Source organism: Ovis canadensis, chromosome 24 (assembly GCF_042477335.2).
Source record: "Ovis canadensis isolate MfBH-ARS-UI-01 breed Bighorn chromosome 24, ARS-UI_OviCan_v2, whole genome shotgun sequence".
NCBI lineage: Eukaryota > Metazoa > Chordata > Mammalia > Artiodactyla > Bovidae > Ovis > Ovis canadensis.
In genome coordinates, this window is record NC_091268.1 from 25,319,311 (window position 1) to 25,342,257 (window position 22,947).

General features: G+C 42.8%; 1 protein-coding gene across 1 annotated transcript in view; it reads right to left on the minus strand.

Moving 5' to 3' along the window:
* The window catches only part of LOC138429745 (uncharacterized), a 170,747-nt gene that overhangs the window by 68,533 nt on the left and 79,267 nt on the right, over positions 1-22,947 (minus strand). Inside the window, exons 34-38 of the mRNA XM_069571470.1 lie at positions 22,659-22,796; positions 22,444-22,563; positions 21,276-21,368; positions 16,885-17,102; positions 14,782-14,975 (exon numbers count right to left, since the gene is read on the minus strand). Coding sequence (XP_069427571.1) covers positions 14,782-14,975; positions 16,885-17,102; positions 21,276-21,368; positions 22,444-22,563; positions 22,659-22,796 — 763 coding nt within the window. The remainder of the gene's footprint in view (positions 1-14,781; positions 14,976-16,884; positions 17,103-21,275; positions 21,369-22,443; positions 22,564-22,658; positions 22,797-22,947) is intronic.

Genomic DNA, 22,947 nt, shown 5'->3' on the forward strand with positions numbered 1-22,947 from the left:
TTCAACAAAATTAGTCATTTGTGTGCTTAGTTGCTCAGTCGTGTCTGACTCTGAGACCCCATGGACTGTGGCCTCCTGTCTCTGTCCATGGGGATTCTCCAGGCAAGAATACTGGAGTGGGTTGCCATGCCCTCCTCCAAGGAACCTTCCTAACCCAGGAATCGAACCAGGGTCTCCTACATTGCAGGCAGATTCTTTACCAGCTGAGCTCCCAGGGAAGAGGGAAATCCACATTAAAACCAAGATGAGATACAATTACAAACCAATTAGAACGATTAAAACGAAACTCAAAGCTGAAAACTGACAGTACAAATTGCTAGCAAAGACACAGAGCAACTAGTATCCTCACACACTGCTGCTGGGAGCAGAAAATGGTACAGCAACTCTAGAAATAGTCTGGCTGCTTCCTATAAATATATACTCGCCGTACAACACAACAATCCCATTCCTATGTATTTACCAAAGAGAAGTGAAATCACATGATCCCATAAAAACCGGTAGACCCAGCATGAAGCTTTATTCATAATTGGATGACTGGGGGCTTCCCTAGTGGCTCAGCTGGTAAAGAATCCACATGCAATGTAGCAGACCCTGGTTCTGTTCCTGGGTCCAGAAGATCCGCTGGGGAAGGGACAGGCTACCCACTCCAGTATTCTTGGGCTTCCCTGGTGGCTCAGCTGGTAAAGAATCTGTCTGCAATGTGCGAAACCTGGGTTCAATCCCTGGGTTGGGAAGATTCCCTGGAGAAGGGAATGGCCACACACTCCAGTCTTCTGGCCTGGAGAATCCTATGGACTATATAGTCCATAGGGTCGCAAAGAGTTGGACACGACTGAGCGATTTTCACTTTCATTCATAATTGAAAAATACTAGAAACAAGCCAAATACCTTTCAGCTGTGAATGGATAAACTGTAGCAGTGGGACTTCCTTGGTAGTCCGGCGGTTAAGACTTCTATCCAAGTTCGCTCCCTGGTTGGAGAATTAAGATCCCACATGCCATGGGACAACTAAGCCCATGTGCCCAACGACTGAGCCCGTGTGCCGCAACCAGAGATACCACATGCTGCACCTAAGACCCGATGCAGTCAAATAAATAAGCAAAATATTTTTAAAGCTGCAGCACATCCACACGATGGAATACTGCTCACCAACAAAGGGGGAAAACTACTGATACGTACAACTTGGCTGAATATCAACCACATTATGTAGGGCAGAAGATGTCATACTCAAAGTCGCCGTACGATACGATTCCATTCACGTGACATCTTGGAATAGCCCAAGTTACAGGGACAGACAACTGGGTGGCTGCCAGGGACAGGGGGTGGGGCAAAAGCTAACGACAGTGAGCAGCAGGAAGGAACTTCTGGGGGAGATGGAATTGTTCTGCATCTGGTACATTGGCGGGTGTACCGCCAGCTTATCAGAACGGAAATGGTTCTTCCCTGTATGTAAATTGTGCCCTGAGAAAGTATACCTCCATAATTGCCTTCTTTGGAAGGCAGAAATAGAGACACAGATGTAGAGAACAAGGTATGGATGCCAAGGGCGGAAATGAGAGGCTGGGATGAACTAGGAGGCTGGGATTGGCATATATACACGACCATGCATAGAACAGGAAACTGATGAGAACCTCCTGGGTAGCACAGGGACCCCTACGCAATGCTCAGTGGCCACCTAGATGGGAAGGAAAGCCAAGGAAAGGGGATATATGTATAGGTATAGCTGAGTCACTTTGCCGCACAGCAGCAAATAACACAACGTTGTGAAGTTGTTTTTTTTTTTTAAATAAAGCAACATGTGTTAAGATCAGCATGCGAGTCTGTTATCAGCTGCAAATGACAAACTTCAGAAAGATGAAGGGGAGACCACCAGAGTAAATCAAAGTAAACTTGAGAACAGTGCCCTGATGTCACTTTCTTTATTTGATTAAGTTTTTTCAAACCTATGTCATACAGTCTTAGACAGGTATTTTATTACGCAATTTGCTTTCTTTTTTAAAAAAATGTGGACCGTTTTAAAAGTTATTACTGAATTTGTTATAATATTGCTTCTGTATTATGCTTTGCTATTTTGGCCATGACGCAAATGGGAGCTTAGCTCTCTGACCAGGCACTGAACCTGCACCCGCCTGTGTTGGAAGGCAAAGTCTTCACCACTAGACTGCCAGGGAAGTCCCTGCAATTTGGTTTTACCAAAATTTAACCAGTTAGGAATTAGGAGGGCTCGTGTTAATATTACTCCAAGATAGGAGAATGATTCTATTTCCCTGAGGTTGGTAGAAAAGCAGAGTCTTTAGTTTCTGAAAAACTGGGCCCTGGACAGATGTTCAGCCAGGGCATGACGGTCAAGGATATTTGGGCAAAAAAATCCCTTTTTGTGAAATCCCAACTTTTGGAACCTTGTAGTTTCACATAATCAAAAAATAAATACACAAAATTGATAGATTGGAAACTTGAAAATGGAACATAAACAAAAACCAGTGAACCAATCGTACTTCAAATGATTAACAGCATCACACATGATGGGTGGGAGATTAACCACAACTAATGTTTAAACACCATGCTTGTATTTATTTTTGTGTGTTCAGTCATGTCCAACTCTTTGTGGCCTCATGAACTATATACCCCACCAGTCTCCTCTGTCCATGGAAGTTTCCAGGCAAGAATACTGGAGCAGGTTGCCATTTCCTACTCCAGGAGATCTTCCCGACCGAGGGATCGAACCCATGTCTAGTACCTCTCCTGCGTGGGCAGGCAGATACTTGACCACTAGCGCCACCTGAGAAGCCCCGTTTGGATTTATACACTCAGTCTAAAGACAAGAAGAAGTCTAAACAAATACCGAATTCTAGTTAAAAGGCTTTGTTTTCTCAAAGATATAGGTTAGTAATTCTGACTACTTTCTTTTTTTTTTTTACTTTTTTTTTAATTTTTATTTTTACTTTATTTTACTTTACAATACTGTATTGGTTTCGACATACATTGACCTGAATCCACCACGGGTGTACATGCGATCCCAACATGAACCCCCCTCCCACCTCCCTCCCCACAACATCCCTCTGGGTCATCCCCATGCACCAGCCCCAAGCATGCTGTATCCTGCATCAGACATAGACTGGTGATTCGATTCTTACATGATAGTATACATGTTTCAATGCCATTCTCCCAAATCATCCCACCCTCTCCCTCTCCCTCTGAGTCCCAAAGTCCACTATACACATCTGTGTCTTTTTTGCTGTCTTGCATACAGGGTCATCATTGCCATCTTTCTAAATTCCGTATATATGTGTTAGTATACCGTATTGATGTTTTTCTTTCTGGCTTACTTCACTCTGTATAATTGGCTCCAGTTTCATCCATCTCAACAGAACTGATTCAAATGTATTCTTTTTAACAGCTGAGTAATACTCCATTGTGTATATGTACCACAGCTTTCTTATCCATTCATCTGCTGATGGACATTTAGGTTGTTTCCATGCCCTGGCTATTGTAAACAGTGCTGCGATGAACATTGGGGTACATGTGTCTCTTTCTATTCTGGTTTCCTCGGGGTGTATGCCCAGCAGTGGGATTGCTGGGTCATATGGTAGTTCTATTTGCAATTTTTTAAGGAATCTCCACACTGTTTTCCATAGTGGTTGCACTAGTTTGCATTCCCACCAACAGTGTAGGAGGGTTCCCTTTTCTCCACACCCTCTCCAGCATTTATTGCTTGCAGATTTTTGGATCGCAGACATTCTGACTGGTGTGAAGTGGTACCTCATTGTGGTTTTGATTTGCATTTCTCTAATAATGAGTGATGTTGAGCATCTTTACATGTGTTTGTTAGCCATCCGTATGTCTTCTTTGGAGAAATGTCTATTTAGTTCTTTGGCCCATTTTTTGATTGGGTCGTTTATTTTTCTGGAATTGAGTTGTATAAGTTGCTTGTATATTTTTGAGATTAGTTGTCAGTTGTTTCATTTGCTATTATTTTCTCCCATTCAGAAGGCTGTCTTTTCACCTTGCTTATAGTTTCCTTTGTTGTGCAGAAGCTTTTAATTTTAATTAGATCCCATTTGTTTATTTTTGCTTTTATTTCCAGAATTCTGGGAGGTGGATCATAGAGGATCCTGCTGTGATTTATGTCGGAGAGTGTTTTGCCTATGTTCTCCTCTAGGAGTTTTATAGTTTCTGGTTTTACATTTAGATCTTTAATCCATTTTGAGTTTATTTTCGTGTGCGGAGTTAGAAAGTGATCTAATTTCATTCTTTTACAAGTGGTTGACCAGTTTTCCCAGCACCACTTGTTAAAGAGATTGTCTTTCCTCCATTGTATATTCTTGCCTCCTTTGTCAAAGATAAGCTGTCCATAGGTGTGTGGATTTATCTCTGGGCTTTCTATTTTGTTCCATTGATCTATATTTCTGTCTTTGTGCCAGTACCATACTGTCTCGATGACTGTGGCTTTGTAGTAGAGCCTGAAGTCAGGCAAGTTGATTCCTCCAGTTCCATTCTTCTTTCTCAAGACTGCTTTAGCTATTCGAGGTTTTTTGTATTTCCATTCAAATCTTGAAATGATTTGTTCTAGTTCTGTGAAAAATATCACTGGTAGCTTGATAGGGATTGCATTGAATTTGTAAATTGCTTTGGGTAGTATACTCATTTTCACTATATTGATTCTTCCGATCCACGAACATGGTATATTTCTCCATCTATTAGTGTCCTCTTTGATTTCTTTCATCAGTGTTTTATAGTTTTCTATATATAGGTCTTTAGTTTCTTTAGGTAGATATATTCCTAAGTATTTTATTCTTTTCATTGCAATGGTGAATGGAATTGTTTTCTTAATTTCTTTTTCTACTTTCTCATTATTAGTGTATAGGAATGCAAGGAATTTCTGTGTGTTGATTTTATATCCTGCAACTTTACTATATTCATTGATTAGCTCTAGTAATTTTCTGGTGGAGTCTTTAGGGTTTTCTATGTAGAGGATCATGTCATCTGCAAATAATGAGAGTTTTACTTCTTCTTTTCCAATTTGGATTCCTTTTATTTCTTTTTCTGTTCTGATTGCTATGGCCAAAACTTCCAGAACTATGTTGAATAGTAGCAGTGAAAGTGGGCACCCTTGTCTTGTTCCTGACTTTAGGGGAAATGCTTTCAGTTTTTCACCATTGAGGATAATGTTTGCTGTGGGTTTGTCATATATAGCTTTTATTATGTTGAGGTATGTTCCTTCTATTCCTGCTTTCTGGAGAGTTTTTATCATAAATGGATGTTGAGTTTTGTCAAAGGCCTTCTCTGCATCTATTGAGATAATCATATGGCTTTTATTTTTTAATTTGTTAATGTGGTGAATTACACTGATTGATTTGCAGATATTGAAGAATCCTTGCATCCCTGGGATAAAGCCCACTTGGTCATGGTGTATGATCTTTTTAATGTGTTGTTGGATTCTAATTGCTAGAATTTTATTGCGGATTTTTGCATCTATGTTCATCAGTGATATTGGCCTGTAGTTTTCCTTTTTTGTAGTATCTTTGTCAGGTTTTGGTATTAGGGTGATGGTGGCCTCATAGAATGAGTTTGGAAGTTTACCTTCCTCTGCAATTTTCTGGAAGAGTTTGAGTAGGATAGGTGTTAGCTCTTCTCGAAACTTTTGGTAGAATTCAGCTGTGAAGCTGTCTCAATTCTGACTACTTTCTATGTATTCTAGGGCTGAACAAATAAGTAAATATATTGTGGATAAGGAGAGCCAGGTTTCTTGCTGTTGAAGAGAGGAATAAGAAATATGAAAGGGGGGAAGAAACAGAATGAACTTTTTCATGATGGACTGGAATTAAGAGCATCAGTATGAACTAGTAATTGTAAACATATACCCATAGACAGAAAAGATATGAGTGTATGTATGTACACATCCATCTATTTTCTTGATCTGTTCGTTGAGAAGGCCTAGAAAGACTGATAAACACATCTAGATCCCAGATCTTAGTTTTTAAATACTATTTAGCACAAAAGGAGTCAGGAATCCTTGGAGAAATGGCTTGTTCCGTATCAGGGAAAGTATAACATGAGACTGAGACATTTTTTTGGCCATAAAGGAAGAAGTGGCCAAGGTATGATAGGGATATATCAAAAAGACACAGGAGATTTAGCTCCATTAACGGTGGGATGGTGGGGACACTTCAATTGAGTAACTCTCTCAAGGTAACAATTGCATGTTCTGGACAAAATATATGAAACAGTTACCTGAAGTGACTAGAGAGTGACAATGGAGGGGAGTTAACACTTGGAGGAAAGGACCAGCAATAGTTGAGCTGCATGTTTTTACTCTTCTTGGTGCTGAGAAGGAAGAGCAAAATTCAGACAGAAATCCATGGTCTTACCAATTATAGAATCAGAGAGCAGAGTTCAGGGTGATGATAGAGAATGGAAAGTGAAGTGAAAAATTCCAGAGAGAGCCACAGGAGAGAATCCCAAATTCTACCTATGAAGTCTATCCAGAGCTAATCCTTGAACAAGGGTGGGACAGACTTCTAAGCAGACCTGCTAAGATAAAAGAGTTGAAAATTATTTCCACTGCAGCCCACCAGAAGAAAGACAGAGTCTAGATTTTGAGACCAGCCAAGTTTACTGCATGCTAAAAATTTTTTTAAAATAATAATACTCTTCAGAGAAATAGAAAATAATCAGAGTCTTAACATCACTCAAAACATCTAAAATACAATCTCAAATTGCTCAATGTACAAAGAAATAGTAAATGTAAATCACATTTAAGAGAAAGGGCAATCAATAATCAAGGGAGATCAACCTCAAGATGACCTAGACACTGGAATTAGCAAAGATTTTAAAACAGCTCTTACAACCATGTTTGAAAATATAAGGAAAATATTCTTGTATTGAATGAAAACCAGAAATAAAAATAACCTGGTGGTGATTCTAGAACTAACAAATATTAAATCTGTGATGAAAAAAATTATTGGACGATCTAAAATTTTTTTATTGGGGGGTGTTTGGAGAAGAAAGAGCTAGTGAACTTGAAGATAGATTGATAGATATTTAAAGCAAAGAAAAAAAGGACTAAAAAGATCAACAGAGCCTCAGAGATCTGTGGAACAATATAGAAACTTCTAAAACATGTGTAATTGGAAACCACAGAAGAGGACAATGAGAACTGGTCAGAAAGAAATCTTTGAAGAAGCAAATATGAAAGTTTTCCAAATGTGTCAAGGAATATACAATTTAAAAATATCCTTTAAGAATTAAGGCAAAATAGGACCTTTTCAAATAACTAAAAATTAAGGAGATTTATTGTCAGTAAGCCAGCCTTCCAAGAAATGCTAAAGGTGATTCTTTACACTGAAGAGAAATAATACCAGAAACTCTTAAGTAGAATGTGAAAGAATATACAAAGGCATAGTTGAAAGAGGAATAGATAAGTTAAAACTGAGTTCTGAAAATTCTTAAAATCATCAGAAAGAAGGCAAAAGAAAATAATAACAGAGGAAGAAAAAGCATATGATAAAGTAGAGAACAAAACAGCAAAATAGTTGACATAAATCTAATCATATCAATAATCATGATAAACATAAATCGACTAAATACTATAGTTAGAAAGCAGAGACTGCCCGACATAAAGGTACATAAAGCAAAATCCAACTGTATGTGGGCTATAAGAAATGTACCTTAAATATAAGGAAGTAAATATGTGGGAAGAAAACGGGTGGAAATATATATATATATATATATATATATAGTGCAAATGCTAATAGAAAGCAAGAGTGGCAACATTAATATCAGACAAAATAGACCTCAAGACAAAGACCTGTGGGAGAGACAGCAGTCCATTTCATAAGGATAAACCTGGTCACTAAGAATAATAATCATATATGCTTATACACCTAATACCACTATGCAATGCACATACATGAAGCAAAAACCAAATGAACAAACTAGAGAAATCCATACAGTCGGCAAGTTTACCACCTTTCTCTGCTTGATACAATAACCAGGCAAAAAAATTCAGTAATAGTATATATCAGAGCAATACAGCCAAGCATCTTGACCTAACTAACATTTATAGAACATTACACCCAACAACACTACAGAATACAAATTCTTTCTATTGCATAAGATGTGTTCACAAGATAGATATAGATTGGCCTATAAAACAAGTCACAATGAATATTAAAGGACTGATCCTACAGAAGAAATCCTCTGGCCATAACGAAGTTAAATATTACAAAGCTATCTAGAAAAATCTCAAATATTTGGAAATTAAGCAACATACTTCAAATATATGGCTGAAAGAAGCAATCATAAGAGAAATCCAGAAATATTTTAAAATAAATCATAATAAAAATGGACAACATCAAATTTTGTGGGATGCAGCTAAAGGAATATGTGTGGTTTTACATGCTTATATTAGAAAAGGAAAAAGGTCTAAAAGTCAATGGCTTGAGGATCTGCCATAAATACATCATAAATGCACAGCAAAGTAAACCCAAATTAAGTGTAGGAAAGGAAATAATAGCAATAATGTCTGAAGTCAGTGGAACTGAAAAGAGACAACAAGAAAAAAATAACAGAACATTAAAAAAAATAACATTTGGTTCTTTGAACAGATTAAAACAATTGACAAAATCCTAGTTAGACTAATAAGGAAGAGAGAGATGGAACATAATAATGACTGTCAAGAACAAAAGCAAAGGTATCATTATAGATACCTTAAAAAGATTATAATACATATAATAAATAACTACCAATATAGCTGACATCTTAGTTGAGATGGACAAACTCCTTGAAAAACAGAACTTACACAAAATGATAAGGATGAAATAGAAAATATAAATAGATTTATAAATCTATTCATTTTCTGAAAAAAAAAAAATTCCACAAAGAAAATTCCAGATGGCTTCTCTGGTAGCGTCCATCAGACAATTACAGGAGTGTTCACACCCATCTTGCACAAGCTCTTTCAGAAAACAGAAGGGAATAAAGTACTTCTCAACTTGTTTTATGAAGTTAGCATACAAAAGGAAAAGATGCTTAACAGTGAAGAAACTTAGCAGACACCACTTTAACCAAGTGATCAAGACTGATGTCACCAAGAGTATAGGGACAAACTGACACCAGGTGGCATTCTGCCAACAAGGCTTTTTTGAAAGCATGTAAGAAAGCATCCAACAAAGCCCACGTGAGGGATATTCTACAAACTGACTGCCCTGTACCCTTTGAAATGTGATCATGAAAGAGAAAGAAATACAGAAGAACTGATCCAGAATAAGAGACCAAAGAAACAATACAACTAACTGCAACGCACAATTCAGGATTTTCTTTTACTATAAGGGACATGATGGGACATCCAGTGAAATCTCAATAAAGTCTGTAGCTGACAGCAATATATAAATGCTAATTTTCTGAGTTAAGAACTGTATTGTAGAATGTAAGAGAATGTCTTTATTTTTTTGGAAATAAAAACACAACTATTTAGGGGTGAAGAACTATTATGTCTGTAGCTTATTAAAACACAGTTCAAGAATTTAAAAATTTTAGGGACTTCCTTGGCAGTCCAGTGTTAAAAACTCCATGCTTCCTTTGCAGGGGGTGTGGGTTTGATCCCTGGTTGGGGAACTAAGATCCAGCATGATGTGCAATGTGGCCCAAAATAAAAAATTTTGTATGCAAATAATAATGTTCTATACACACACATACACAGAGGGAGACAGAGAGAATAAAAATGATAAAGCAATTGTGATAAATGTCAATAGTTGGTGAAGCCAGGTAAAGAGCCTCTGGGATTCTTTGCAATCACTTTTCTGTATGTCTGAAATCATGTCAAAATAAAAAGTATTCGATGTAGCCACTTTGAAAAATAGTATAGAGATTCCTCAAAAAGTTAAAAATTGAACTACCATGTGATCCAGCAAATTCACTTCTGGGTATTTATCTGAAGAAAATGAAAGCATTAATTAGAACAGATATATGCACCCTTACCTTCATTGCTAAATGAAATCATTCATTTCATTTCTAAATGAAATTTAGAATATATCCTTCATTACTAAAGTCCTGAATTTTCATTGGAAGGACTGATGCTGAAGCTGAAACTCCAATATTTTGGCCACCTGATGTGAAGAACTGACTCCTTAGAAAAGACCCTGACGCTGGGAAAGATTGAAGGCAGGAGGAGAAGGGGATGACAGAGGATGAGATGGTTGGATGGCATCACCAACTCAATGGACGTAAGTTTGAGCAAGCTCCGGGAGTTGGTGATGGACAGGGAAGCCTTGCTGCAGTTCATGGGGTCGCAAAGAGTTGGACACGACTGAGTGACTGAACTGAACTGAACCTTCATTGCAGCATTATTTACAATAGCCAAGACATGGAAGCAACCTAAGTGCCCACTGATAGATGAATGGCTAAGAAGATACAGTATATATACACATAATGGGATACCACTCAATCATGAGAAGAATGAGATCTTGCCGCTTTCAACAACATAAGGGCATTATGAGGGACAAATACTATATGATTTCACTTATATACAGAATCTTAAATAAGTGAACAAACATAAAACGGAGAAGATGCAGAGAACAAGCAGGCGGTTGCCAGGGGGGAGGTGGGCCAGGGTGGGGGGAGACAGAAATAGGTAAGGGAGATTAAGAGCTACAAGTTTCCAAATGAGTCATGGGTATAAAATGTACAGAACGGGAAAGTAGTCAATAACTATGTGATATCTTTGTATGGTAACATATCGTAACTAGACTCATCCTGGTGATCAGTTTGAAACATACAGAAGTATCCAGTCACTATTTTGTGTAACAGGAACCAACAGTGTTGTAGGTCAATTACATTTCAAAAACAAACTCATAAAAAATGAGATTATTCAATAAGTGATTCTGGGAAAATTGGACAGCTACATGTAAAAGAATGAAAGTAGAACATTCTCTAACACCACATATGAAAATAAACTCAGCGTGGACTAAAGACCTAAATATAAGACCAGAAACCATAAAACTCCTAGAGGGAAACATAGGCAGAACACTCTGGCATAAATCGTAGCAATATTTTTTTGAGTCTGTCTCCTAAAGCAAAGGAAATATAAGCAAAAATAAACAAATGGACTCTAATTAAACTTGAAAGCTTTTGCACAGCAAATGAGACCATCAGCAAAACAAAAAGACAACCTACTGAATGGGAGGTAATGTTTGTAAATGATATGACCGATGAAAGGTTAATATCCAAAACACAAACAGCTCACATAATTCAACATCAAGACAAGACCACACAATCTGAGTAAAAGATGGACAGATGACCTGAATAGACATTTTTCCAAAGAGGACATGCAGGTGGCCAATAGGCACATAAAAAGATGCTCAACATCATTAACCATCAGAAAAATGCAAATTAAAACCACAGTGGATATCATCTCATATCTGGCAGAATGGCTATCATCAAAAAAATAATAACAATAACAAATGTTGGCAAGCATTTGGAGAAAAAGGAAAACCCTCGTGCACTGCTGATGGAAATGTAAATGGGTACAGCCGCTATGGAAATCAGTATGAAGGTTTCTCAAAAATTAAAAATCGAACAACCATACGAACCAGGAATTCCATTCCTGGGTATATATCCAAAAAGAAAAGAAAAAGAAAATATTAATTCAAAAAGATATATGTATCCCAATGCTCATAGCAGTGTTATTTACAATGGCCAAGATATGGAAGCAATTCATCCATCAACAGACAAATGCATTAAGAAGATATAATACACACACACACACACACGAATACTACTCAGCCATAAAAAGGAATGAAATTTTGCCATTTCCAATATAGATGGACTTGGAGGGTATTATGCCACGTGAAATAAGTCAGCCAGAGAAAGTCAACACTGTATATCACCTATATGTAGAATCTAAAAAATAAAACAAAGTAGTGAATATAATGGGAAAGAAACAGACATACAGATACAGAGAACAAACTGGTGGTTACCAGGGGGAGAGGGAAGCGGGATGCAGGATTAAGAGGTAAAAACCATTACGTACAAAGTAAAAGAGCTACAAGGATATATCATACAACATGGGGAATGTAGTCAATATTTTATAATAACTTCAAATGGAGTATAACCCTTAAATTATGAATCACTATGCTGTTCAACAGGTAACTTATATAATATACATTAACTATGCTTCAATTTAAAAAAGGTCACATTTATGGTTATCAGAGGTGGGCAATGGGGTATTGGATGAAGGCAATCAAAATGTACACGCTTCTCGGAGGGAATACAAGTTGGTGCAGCCACTGTGCAGTTTTGAGCCAGGACGGGGGTTCTTCAAAAAACTAAAAACAATATTACCAGATGATCCAGCAATCCCACTCCTGGGCATATATCTGGACAGAACTATAATTCAAAAAGACACATGCACACCTAAGCTCACAGCAGCACTGTTCACAAGAGCCAAGACAGGAAACAGCCTACATGTCCACTGACGCATGGAGGGATAAAGACGTGGCGCACACGCAATGGAATCCTACTCAGCCATAAAAAGAACAAAATAATGCCGTCGGCAGCAACACGGATGCAACCAGAGGCCCCCGTACTAAGTGAAGTCAGTCAGAAAGGGAGGGACAAATACCAGATGCTATCATGTATGTGTTGTATCTAAAATATGACACAAATGAGCCTATCCATGAAACAGACATGACTTAGCAACAGAACAATAAGCACGGCAAAAGAGAAACGGAATCACGGACACAGAGTAAGAAGAGATCTGCGCTTGTCCAGGGGAGGGGGTTGGAAGAGGGATGGAGTGGGACCTTGGGGTTAGCAGAGATGGATGTATCATACAACATCATATTATGCTATGTGACTAGTGATAACAACATGTCACTATGTTATATATTCACTATCCTATGATAAGCCATAAAGGGAAAGGACATAAGAAAGAGAACGTATATATAACTGAATCACTTTGCTGTACAGCAGTAATTAACAACATTGTGAATCAACTATACTTCAGTAAAACATTTTTTAAAAGGTTCGAACTTCCAGTTATAAGATAAAGAGGTACTAGGAAAGCAATATGCATGCTCAGTCACTGAGTCCTGTCTGTCTCTTTGAGACCCCATGGACTGCAGTCTGCCAGGCTCGCTGTCCATGGGATTTCCCAGGCAAGAATACTGGAGTGGGTTACCATTTCCTCCCACAGAAGAACGTCATATACAACATGATAAATCTAATTAACGTTGCTCTATGTCATATATGAAAATTAAGAGTATAAAATCCTAAGAATTCCCACCATAAGAAATTTTCTATTTCTTTAATTTTGTGTCTAAATGAGATGATGGATGTTCACTAAACCTACTGTGATTATCATTTCCTAATGTATGTAAGTCAAATCACAGTGCTGTACACAAACTAATATCATGCTACATGACAATTATATTTCAATAAAACCTGAAGAAAAACAAATTGTTAGAGGGACTTCCCTGGGGGTCCAGGGTTAAGAAACTGCCTTCCAGTGCAGGGGATGTGGGTTTGACCCCTGACTGGTGAACTATTCATTGGAAGGACTGATGCTGAAGCTGAAGCTCCAATACTTTGGCCACATGATTTGAAGAGCTGACTCATTGGAAAAGACCCTGATGCTGGGAAGGATTGAAGGCAGGAGGAGAAGGGGGCAAGAGAGGACGAGATGGTTGGATCGCATCACCAACTCAATGGAAATGGGTGTGAGCAAGCTCCAGGAGTTGCTGATGGACAGGGAAGCCTGACTGCAATCCATGGGATCACAAAGAACTGGACACAACTGAGTGACTGAACTGAACTGGTGAACTAAGATCCCACATGCTGAGGGGCAACTAAGCCCACGTCCCACAACTAGAAAGCCCATATGGCATAAATGAAGAGCCGACACACCACAACAAAGACCTAGCACAGCCAAAAAATAAAACAAGTGTTAGAAGGGAACATTGCACTCAGTCCCCTTCCTGGATATTTCCAACATCCATCAGCATGTTAAGGCTCTGACAAGTCCTGTACAAGGTAGCCTGTTTAGTTTGGTTTTCAATTTTTAAAATGTGTTGCATAATAAAAAAAAAAGAGTAAGATGTACAAAGAAATCATGGGATATTCATACAACAGACTACAATGGAGAAATGACATTTGCTACTTGTGACAACATGGATTAATCTCAAAATACAACAAAACCAGTTTGTACTCCATCCTCCAAAAAGAAGGTGTCAGTCCCATGTGTCTCATCCAGTCACTCCCTCTGTTTAGTATTTACACAGCAGAAGACTCATTTTGAAAGTGTTACTCGCTCAGTCGTGTCCAACGCTTTGGTGACCCCATGGACTACAGTCTGCTAGTACCTCTGTCCGTGGAGTTCTCCAGGCAAGAATACTGGAGTGGGCTGCCATTCCCTTCTCCGGTGGTTCTTCCCAACTCAGGGATCGAACTCCAGTCTCCTGCATTGCAGGCAAATTCTTTACCCTCTGAGCCACCAGGGAAGCCCGAAGAATACTGGAGTGGGTTGCCATTTCCTCCTCCAGGGCATCTTCCTGACCCAGGGTTCGAACCTGTGTTTCTGGAGTCTCCTGCATTGGCAGGCAGATCCTGTACCAGCTGAGCCCCTAGCAAAGTCCGAGGTACTAACCGCTGACCAAAGGACATCACGAGTGTGTGTGACGCTGGAACAGAGCATCTGTGGACCTGAATATGCGCAGGGTTTCATCTACGTGGAGGACCCACAGAGAGTGCTCGCCCACGATCCCACAGTGCCCCCCGGGCTCTCACCCTCTCGGAGCACCTCCTTCTGCTTCAGCACCGCCACGACGGTCAGAAGACGGGGCAGGGCTGCCCAGGCGGCCACTGTGTGCTGGGCTTGGCTCCGCAGGGTCAGGACCCGACCTCCTCTCCGCTCCTCGGAGGCCTTGAGGAAGAGCTGCACTGTGTTCTGGTCCAGCAGGGCTTTGGAAAACAGCCAGATCCTAGGAAGGAAAGTGATGGAAGCGTGGAAAACATTAGCAGCTATCTCTGTAGCAAACGGTGTTTTTCCCTTTCAAGTAAGCCAGTCTGGCCCTATGAAGTGTGTTCCTGAACCCCACGTTCAGGCCCATCATGGGATCACCTTACTGGGCCCTCAGCCTGCAGGGATGCAGTGTAACAGCAGGCTCAGATCACAGGCTTTGAGGTCAGCCAAATGGGAGGTTGAATCCCAGCGCTGCTGCCCACTCACCATGGGGCCTTGCATGAGGACACAACTCCCTGAACCTCAGTCTCTTCTTCTGTAAAGTGGAGGAAAGCGTGGAACTACTGATGCTGAACTGATATTACTAATGAGTTATCAGTCTATGTTATTACGGTCGGGGACGAGGGACAAAACAGTCCCAGGAAGCCTGCTGTTACAATTCCTGGAGAATCGGGGCAGGTGACAGGGTGCCAGTCACCCACATGTTTTTTTGTTTGTTTGAGTTTTTTTCTTTTCTTGACTCAAGTCACATAAGGCTTCCCAGGTGGCGCTAGTGGTAAAGAACCCAACTGCCAACGCAGGAGCTGCAGGAGACACGAGTTTGATCCCTCAATAGGGAAGGTCCCCTGGAGGAAGGCATGGCCACGCACTCCAGTATTCTTGCCTGGAGAATCCCATGGACAGAGGAGCCTGGCGGGCTATAATCCATGGGGTCGCAAAGGGTCGGACATGACTAAAGTGACTTAGCACACACGAAGCATGTAAAAACTTACTTTCCTGACCAGGGATCGAACCCATGCCCCCACGTTGGAAGTGCAGAGTCTTAACCACTGGACCACCAGGGAAGTCCCACATGGTATGTTCTATATATGACACTGTGGGAGATGCTTTCCATGGGAACACCAAGACCAGGGACAAGATCAGCCATGCTTTCCTTGGTGCACACTCACACAGGTGTGAGAGTGTGTGTGTGTGTGTATGTGAGTGTGTGTCTGTGTGTGTGTGTGTGTGTTTCCCTAAGGAAAGGTACTATTTACAAATAATGCCATTGTTTGGTTTCTTACTTTACAATGGCTGCTAGGGAGCTCAGACTCAAATCGTCAGCTCCACTCTAGAAAAAGGCACACGTTTCGTTTACTGATGCCACTTTGATCATCTTCCCATTTTTCCTTCCCTTCACCCTAATTTCCTCATGTATTTTTTTTTGAAACCCAGAATAAGAATTGGTAAGCTGTGGGCCAAAACCAGCCCACCTGTATAGTAAATAAAGTTTTATCCGAACTTGGCCACTTGCATTGATTTACATGTTGTCTACGATGCTTTTGTGCTACAATAGCAGAGTACCTGCCACAGAGAGCATGTGGCCTGCAGATCCAAACATATTTACCATCCTGTCCTTTCCTGAAAGTTTGCCAGTTCTTGACCTAGAACAACGTACATTTTCATAATCTACCTCAAACCCTTTGAAGTTTGGGAATAAGGTTTCCCAGGAGGCTAGGCGGTAAAGAACCTGCCTGCCAATGCAGGAGGCACGGGTTCAATCTCCGGCCCCGAAGATCCCCTGGAGGAGGAAACGACAACCCATTCCAATATTCTTGCCTGGGAAATCCCAGGACAGAGGAGCCTGGCAGGCTATAGTTCACTGGGTCATAAAAGAATCAGACATAACTTAGCAACTTGACAACAACTGTGAATGCAGTTATAACTAAAAAAGAAAGGAAAATAGATCAAAGTGGAAAATTGAATGTCTCCTCCCTTCTCCCTTCTACCCGCTCAAGCCTTTAAATCAAGAATGGCACGGATGGTCCCATCCCGTTCAGCGATGGTCTCAGGGGGCACTTCTGGGTGATGATTTCCCATCTACCAGGACTTCAGCCCTTCAACCTCAGAGGCCCCCTCCCTCCTTGAAGCCACCTGGGGATGGTCACCTGGCTGGGGCGACCTTGCTGGAGAGCTGCAGCTGAACAGCCCTGGGGGCTCTGAGGACCTCCTGGTGTAGGAGGACGCTCACACCCCAGCCCCGGGTGTTCCTCCGGCTGTTCTGGCTCGCACTGGCCTCCAGCAGAACCAGCTCCTCGCCAGACACGTGCACAGACAGGGAGCCGTTGACGCCGCGCTCTCTGTAGCGCCTGGCAGCCCCCTGCACCTGCAGGGAAAGAGGACAGAGTTTAGAAGCAGGGGTGTTGGGGGTTCTTCCCTGATGCTCCAGTAGTTAAGAATCCACCTTGCAATGCAGGGGACAAACTAAGATCCCACATGCCACAGAGCAACTTAGTGTGTGAGCCACAACTGCTGAGCCCTTGCGGCTCAAGTAGAGGATCCGTGTGTTGCAACGAAAGATCTCCCATGACACAGGAAGACACCACGTGCCACAACTGAGACCCAACACAGCCACATGATAAATAAATACATACTTTTATAAAACAGTAAAAGTGAAAGCATTAGTCACTCAGTCATGTCGGATTCCTTGTGACCCTATAGACTGTAGTCTGCCAGGTTCCTCTCTCTGTCCATGGGATTCTCCAGGCAAGAATACTGGAGTGGGAAGCTATTCCCTTCTCCAGAAGATCTTCTCAACCCAGGGATCAAACCTGGCTCTGTCTGCATTACAGGCAGATGCTTTACCATCTGAGCCACCAGGGGAACCCCTCTTTTTTTAAAAGATATTATAAAAAAAAAGCAGAGGAAGGACAGGAAGGGTCTGTGGGATCTGGGTATGTAGGAGGGCCTCTTCTTCCAGGAAGTCACCCCGAGTCACTCTAGCACTGAGCATCACCAAACACAGTGGACAGCAAACACTCAGGAAGAGAAATAAGACAGAGGGAAGAACAGGGGGAAGCCTTTCCTGACCCCAGGTCCTTGCCTAGGAACAGAATCACCTTGTCCTTCCCACTACCTGTGAGGGGGGATTTCTATCTTACAAATGGAGAAATTGAGGCTCAGAGACTCACATATTCAACCTGGGCCTGCCTGGCTCTAGAACTCATGCTTGTGCCTGAAATAGGGCTGCTGGGGGGAGCAGAAGACCCCTGGGCAATTCAGTTACAGAAAAGGATGCTCCACAGTGCCCCTTGGGGCCCAGAGAAGCCCTAGAAGCTCTGGAGGTCAAAGGGAAGAGTGTCTGGTGGATAAGGAGGGGCCACACTTGGGGTGAGTTCCCTGGTGGCTCAGAGGGTAAAGCGTCTGCCTGAAAGGCAAGAGAGCTGGGTTCCATCCCTGGGTTGGGAAGATCCCCTGGAGAAGGAAATTGCACCCCACTCCAGTATTCTTGCCTGAAAAATCCCATGGACAGAGGAGCCTGGTGCAGGCTACAATCCACGGGGTCACAAAGAGTCAAACATAACTGAGCGACTTCACTTTCACACCTGGGGTGAGGTTGGAGCAAAGGTCTGGCCCGGCTCCCCAGGGTGATGGGGGGAGGAGTAGGGTGTGAGCGGCGAGGCCCGCTCTTCCACCAGCTCTGTAGGATCTGAAGCCCACTTCCTGACCTGGGCCTCGGTTCCCCCACTACAGGGTAGAAACTGGCCCGGCCCAGTCTGCACATTACAATCGCATGGGGAGCTTTTACAAGCATGCCTGGCCCCTCGCTACTTGCATTGATAGACAGTAGTGTTTCCCATGCAAGGCAACAGTATTGAGTGATAAAGGGAAATGAGCTATTAAGCCATGAAAAGACACAAAGGAATTGTAACAGCACATTCTAAATGAAACAAACCAATCTTTCACTTCAAGGCTACAGAATGAATGATTCCAACTGTGTGATGTTCCCGGGGAAAAGGGAAAACTAAATATACAGAAAATGGTAACTGGTGGCCAGAGGGTGAGAGAGAGGGAAGGAGGAACAGAGGAATCGTGGAGGATATTTAGGGCAGTGAAGCTACTGTGTATGATACAGCAAAAGCTGATTTATGACATTATGCACTTGGCAAAACCCACAAAATGTATGGCACAAAGAGAGAACCTTAAAGTAAATGACGCACTTTAGTTCGTAATGAATTAATATCGGTCCCTCCATTTTAGCAAATGTACCACACTAAGGCAAGATGTTTGGCTTATTTTTTAAACATTCTCCTTTTATCTATTTATTTTTTTATCTTGGCCAAGCCGTGCAGCATGCAGGATCTCAGTTCCCGGCCAGGGATCGAACTGGCACCCCACAGCAGTGGAAGCACAGTCTACCAATGGACCACCAGGCAAGTCCCACAAGATGTTGATAAGCGGGAAAACCGCGTGGAGGACAGGCGTCTGTGAGAACCCTCCGTACTTTCTGCTCAATTTTCCTGTAAACCTAAAACTGCTGTAAAAACTGAGATTTATTAATTTTTTAAAAGAGTGCCTGGGACACCCTAACTAACCAACTCAGCATCTCCAGGCTGCAGTCCGGGTATGTTCTATTAATAAAACTGCCCCCACCTGCTTCTAACATGCAGCTGAGGCTGGGAACTTCCAGGGGACACTGTGTCTTCTCTGATTGACTCTGTGGGCCCGAGAGGTCTTGTGGAGCATGCACTCTCAATAGAGGCAATATCACCTTAAATGCATAAGTGGTTCTGGTGAGGGGGCTTTGGTTAAAAAAAAAATTCTTATACAAGGCACAGATATGCATCCACACATAACAGAAATACAGGACATGTGTGGACTTATATTTTCATAGAGGGGACAATTAGGGAAAAAGTGTCTAACAAGCCTCCTTGGTCGGGGATGCAGTAATGAAAATTAGGTTGAGAAACATCAGTGAAGAGATACCTGATGTTTTGCGGGGGATGGGTTTGAGAAGGCTGGGTTCCTGCCACCCAGGTCCAGCCCTCATTCAAACACAGAGATAATGTGAGCAAAGGCTCCTGTTGTTTTAAAAAGTAATAATATACTCAATACTTTTAATGGCCTATATGGGAAAAGAACATTAAAAAGAGTGGAGATATATATACATATATGAAGTGAAAGTCGCTCATTCGTGTCCAACTCTTTGTGACCCCATGGACTATACAGTCCACAGAATTCTCCAGGCCAGAATACTGGACTGGGTAGCTGTTCCCTTCTCCAAGGGATCTTCCCAACCCATATGTATAACTAAATCACTTCGCTGTACATCTGAAACTAACACAACATTGTAAATCAACTATACTCTAATTTTTAAAAAAGTAATAATAAAGCCTGAATCCATTAGGTGACCCAGCACCCAAGGTTCCAACAGGACTCCTCCTCTCTCTCCATGAGTGCTGGGGCCACGCTGGGCTCCACATCCAGACTGCCTGGGTGCCCATCCAAGACCCTCCACTTATGCGCTCCATGACCTTGTACAGGGCACATCACCTCTCTGTGCCTCAGAGTCTCCTCTGCAAAATGCCGAGACAGCAGCACCACGAGGCATCCACGAGAAGGTCCACGTCAAGGGCTGAGACCAGAGCCTGGCACACGACAAACAGTCAAGGGCCATCAGCTCCCGTTATAACTGACTTCGGCGATGGCTCATTTTCCAGTCTGACAGGTGCCCTGATTTTATACATCTCAAAAGTGAAAAGGCTGCCTATGAGACAATGAACCAGTGTGGGTCTGAAGACACATCCTGATTTCAGAGATACCAACACATGTGAAAACACATCTCTGAGAGCGACCAGCTTCATCCTTCAGAGCCCTTCTCGGGCTCCCCTCGAGTTGTCAAAACCCGCAGGCAAAGGACTGAGGCTACAGCAGGCATTTGAAAATTGCTATCGAATTCTGGTCCTAATCACAGTGGGGGCTACCCACCTACACCTCCATGTCCCCAGCCCACAGCCTAATTCCTGTGTACACAGCATACTCTCAAAGCAACCAAGGTGGGGGGCTTTCTACAGAGCCGGCCCTGGAGGAGCAGAGCACCGCCCTCCCACCTGCACGCCTCTCCCTGCCTCTTCCTTTCTCTGGAGAATGAAACCCTATGTGTTTCTACCCCACACTGGGCAAAATACTCTGGGATCTAAAAAGCCATTCTGAAGGCTCATACAGTTTCTTCCAGACCCAACCACAGGGCAGGGTTTTGAGGACAATTCTGCCTCTCTCCTTTTTCAAGGGTGAAATATGATCCTTTCACCCTCCAGGGAGCTGAAAACCCTTCTTGCCTGGACAATCACTTCCAAATGACGGATTTGGAAATCTCCTTCCCATCTGTTCTTGATTCTGGAGGGGCTGTCTGGCTAAGCTTAGCATCGCGGTGTGGCCCTCCCCCTGCTCCCTCCCCTCCATCCTCCCTTCCTTCCGCTCCATCTCCCAGCAAGCTGGCTGCTCCAAGACAACACTTGGCAGGTAACTGAGGTCATCCTGAAGGGACCACCATCTGTACCTGTAAGTCTGGAGGAAACGTGGGTCCACGGGGATGTCTGAGCTGCAAGGAAACCACCGAGTGGGAGTCAGATCCATTCAGCTGGACCGAGACCTGTTGGGAGGGGGAAGTGGAGAAAGGGTGAGGGAGTGAGATGCAGAACCCAAGAAGGTGGCTGGCTGGGCACTGAGGAGGGATAAGTTTGGGACAGGCCCCACAGCAGATGCCTGAAGCTGCCATCCTTCCAGGACGGTTCTCAGTCTAAATCTTACGGAGACTGCCTTACCTGGAAGCTTGAGAAGTGAGGCCCCAGACACGGGGCTGAGAGGACAGCTCTTGGACTACAGACTGCATCCTCCCCCTGCCACGGTGTCTGCTCATGCCTCCCGTGTTTACGGCTGCCATTTATTTGACCCTGACTATGAACCAGGCACTGGGAAGCTGATTTTACAATCATCATCTTATTCAATCATCACCCCTGCTCTCACAGGCTGGTATTACTATCCTTCTTCACAGGAGGAAAAACTAATGCTCAGCGAGGTTGAATAATTTACCCAAGGTCACACAGCAAGTCAACAGTGGAGCTAGGATTTGAACCTGAAAGGTCCTTGGAGATGGGAACAGAAACACAGGCATCCGTGCAGTCTCAGTACGTCGCACAGAGCCTGGCATACAGCAGAGACACTATCTATATATGGTGAATTAATGAATATACCCACAGTGGCTGCTATATATTCACCAAAACGCACTTCCTTTCCCTCTAGGACATATGGCTAAAACTACATTTCCCAGCCTCCCTTGCAGCTGGGTGGGGGTCAAGTGATGAGTTCCCACCAGTGGAATTACTTATGCGCCTGAGAACAAAAACCTCTGCAAAATTCTCACCCTCTTTCTCCTCATCTAGCCTGCTGGGGCAGAGCCACAGGGTGGTGGGAGCCTGGGTCCCCGAGTGACTGTGTGGAGTAGACCCACAATGAACTGCGACATGACTGCAGAATAAACTTTCACAGTAAAGCAAACTTTTGTCACAGAGGTGCACCCTGATTCATCATAGGCATGCTGCCAAAATAAAGCCTGTGCTATCAGCTTGCCAGGGCTGATAGCCCTGCCACCTCCCATACAGGACACCTGCATGCTAACATTAAATCCCCTCCTCCCCCAGCTAAGAGGCAGAACTCAGTCATCTGACCTGGGACGTGACGTTGCGGTTGATGGTAGCTCGTGCATCCACGCCACAGTCAAATGCTCCCTTGTGACTCTGTCTGAAGACAATGTCCCCGTCCACATTCAGGGCTTGGGGAAACCTCAGCTAGGAAAGAACAGACAGTACCTTTTACTCTTGCCAACAGTCAAGCTCTGCTTGGAGGTCACCAACCAGCATTTGCCCAGCCCAGGGATGGGTACCTGGAAGGAGTGAGCCACGTCCAGGGCCAGGTTATGCCAGACTTCACCACGCTGCGATCTGTCATGGTGAAGAGCCTTCACGTGCAGCAGGACTTTCTGGTTGACCTTCAGAGTGGCCTCGACACCTCTGTTCTTAGCCTGTACAAGAACCAACGGCCCTCAGAGAGGGGACTTCCCGTCTCTGAGTGCCTGCAGAGGCCACCCTCGGAACCCAGCAATCAAAGTGGCCCTAAGATTGATGGGTGAAAGCAGTCTACACTGTGCCACTCACAGGAAAGGAAGTGGGGCA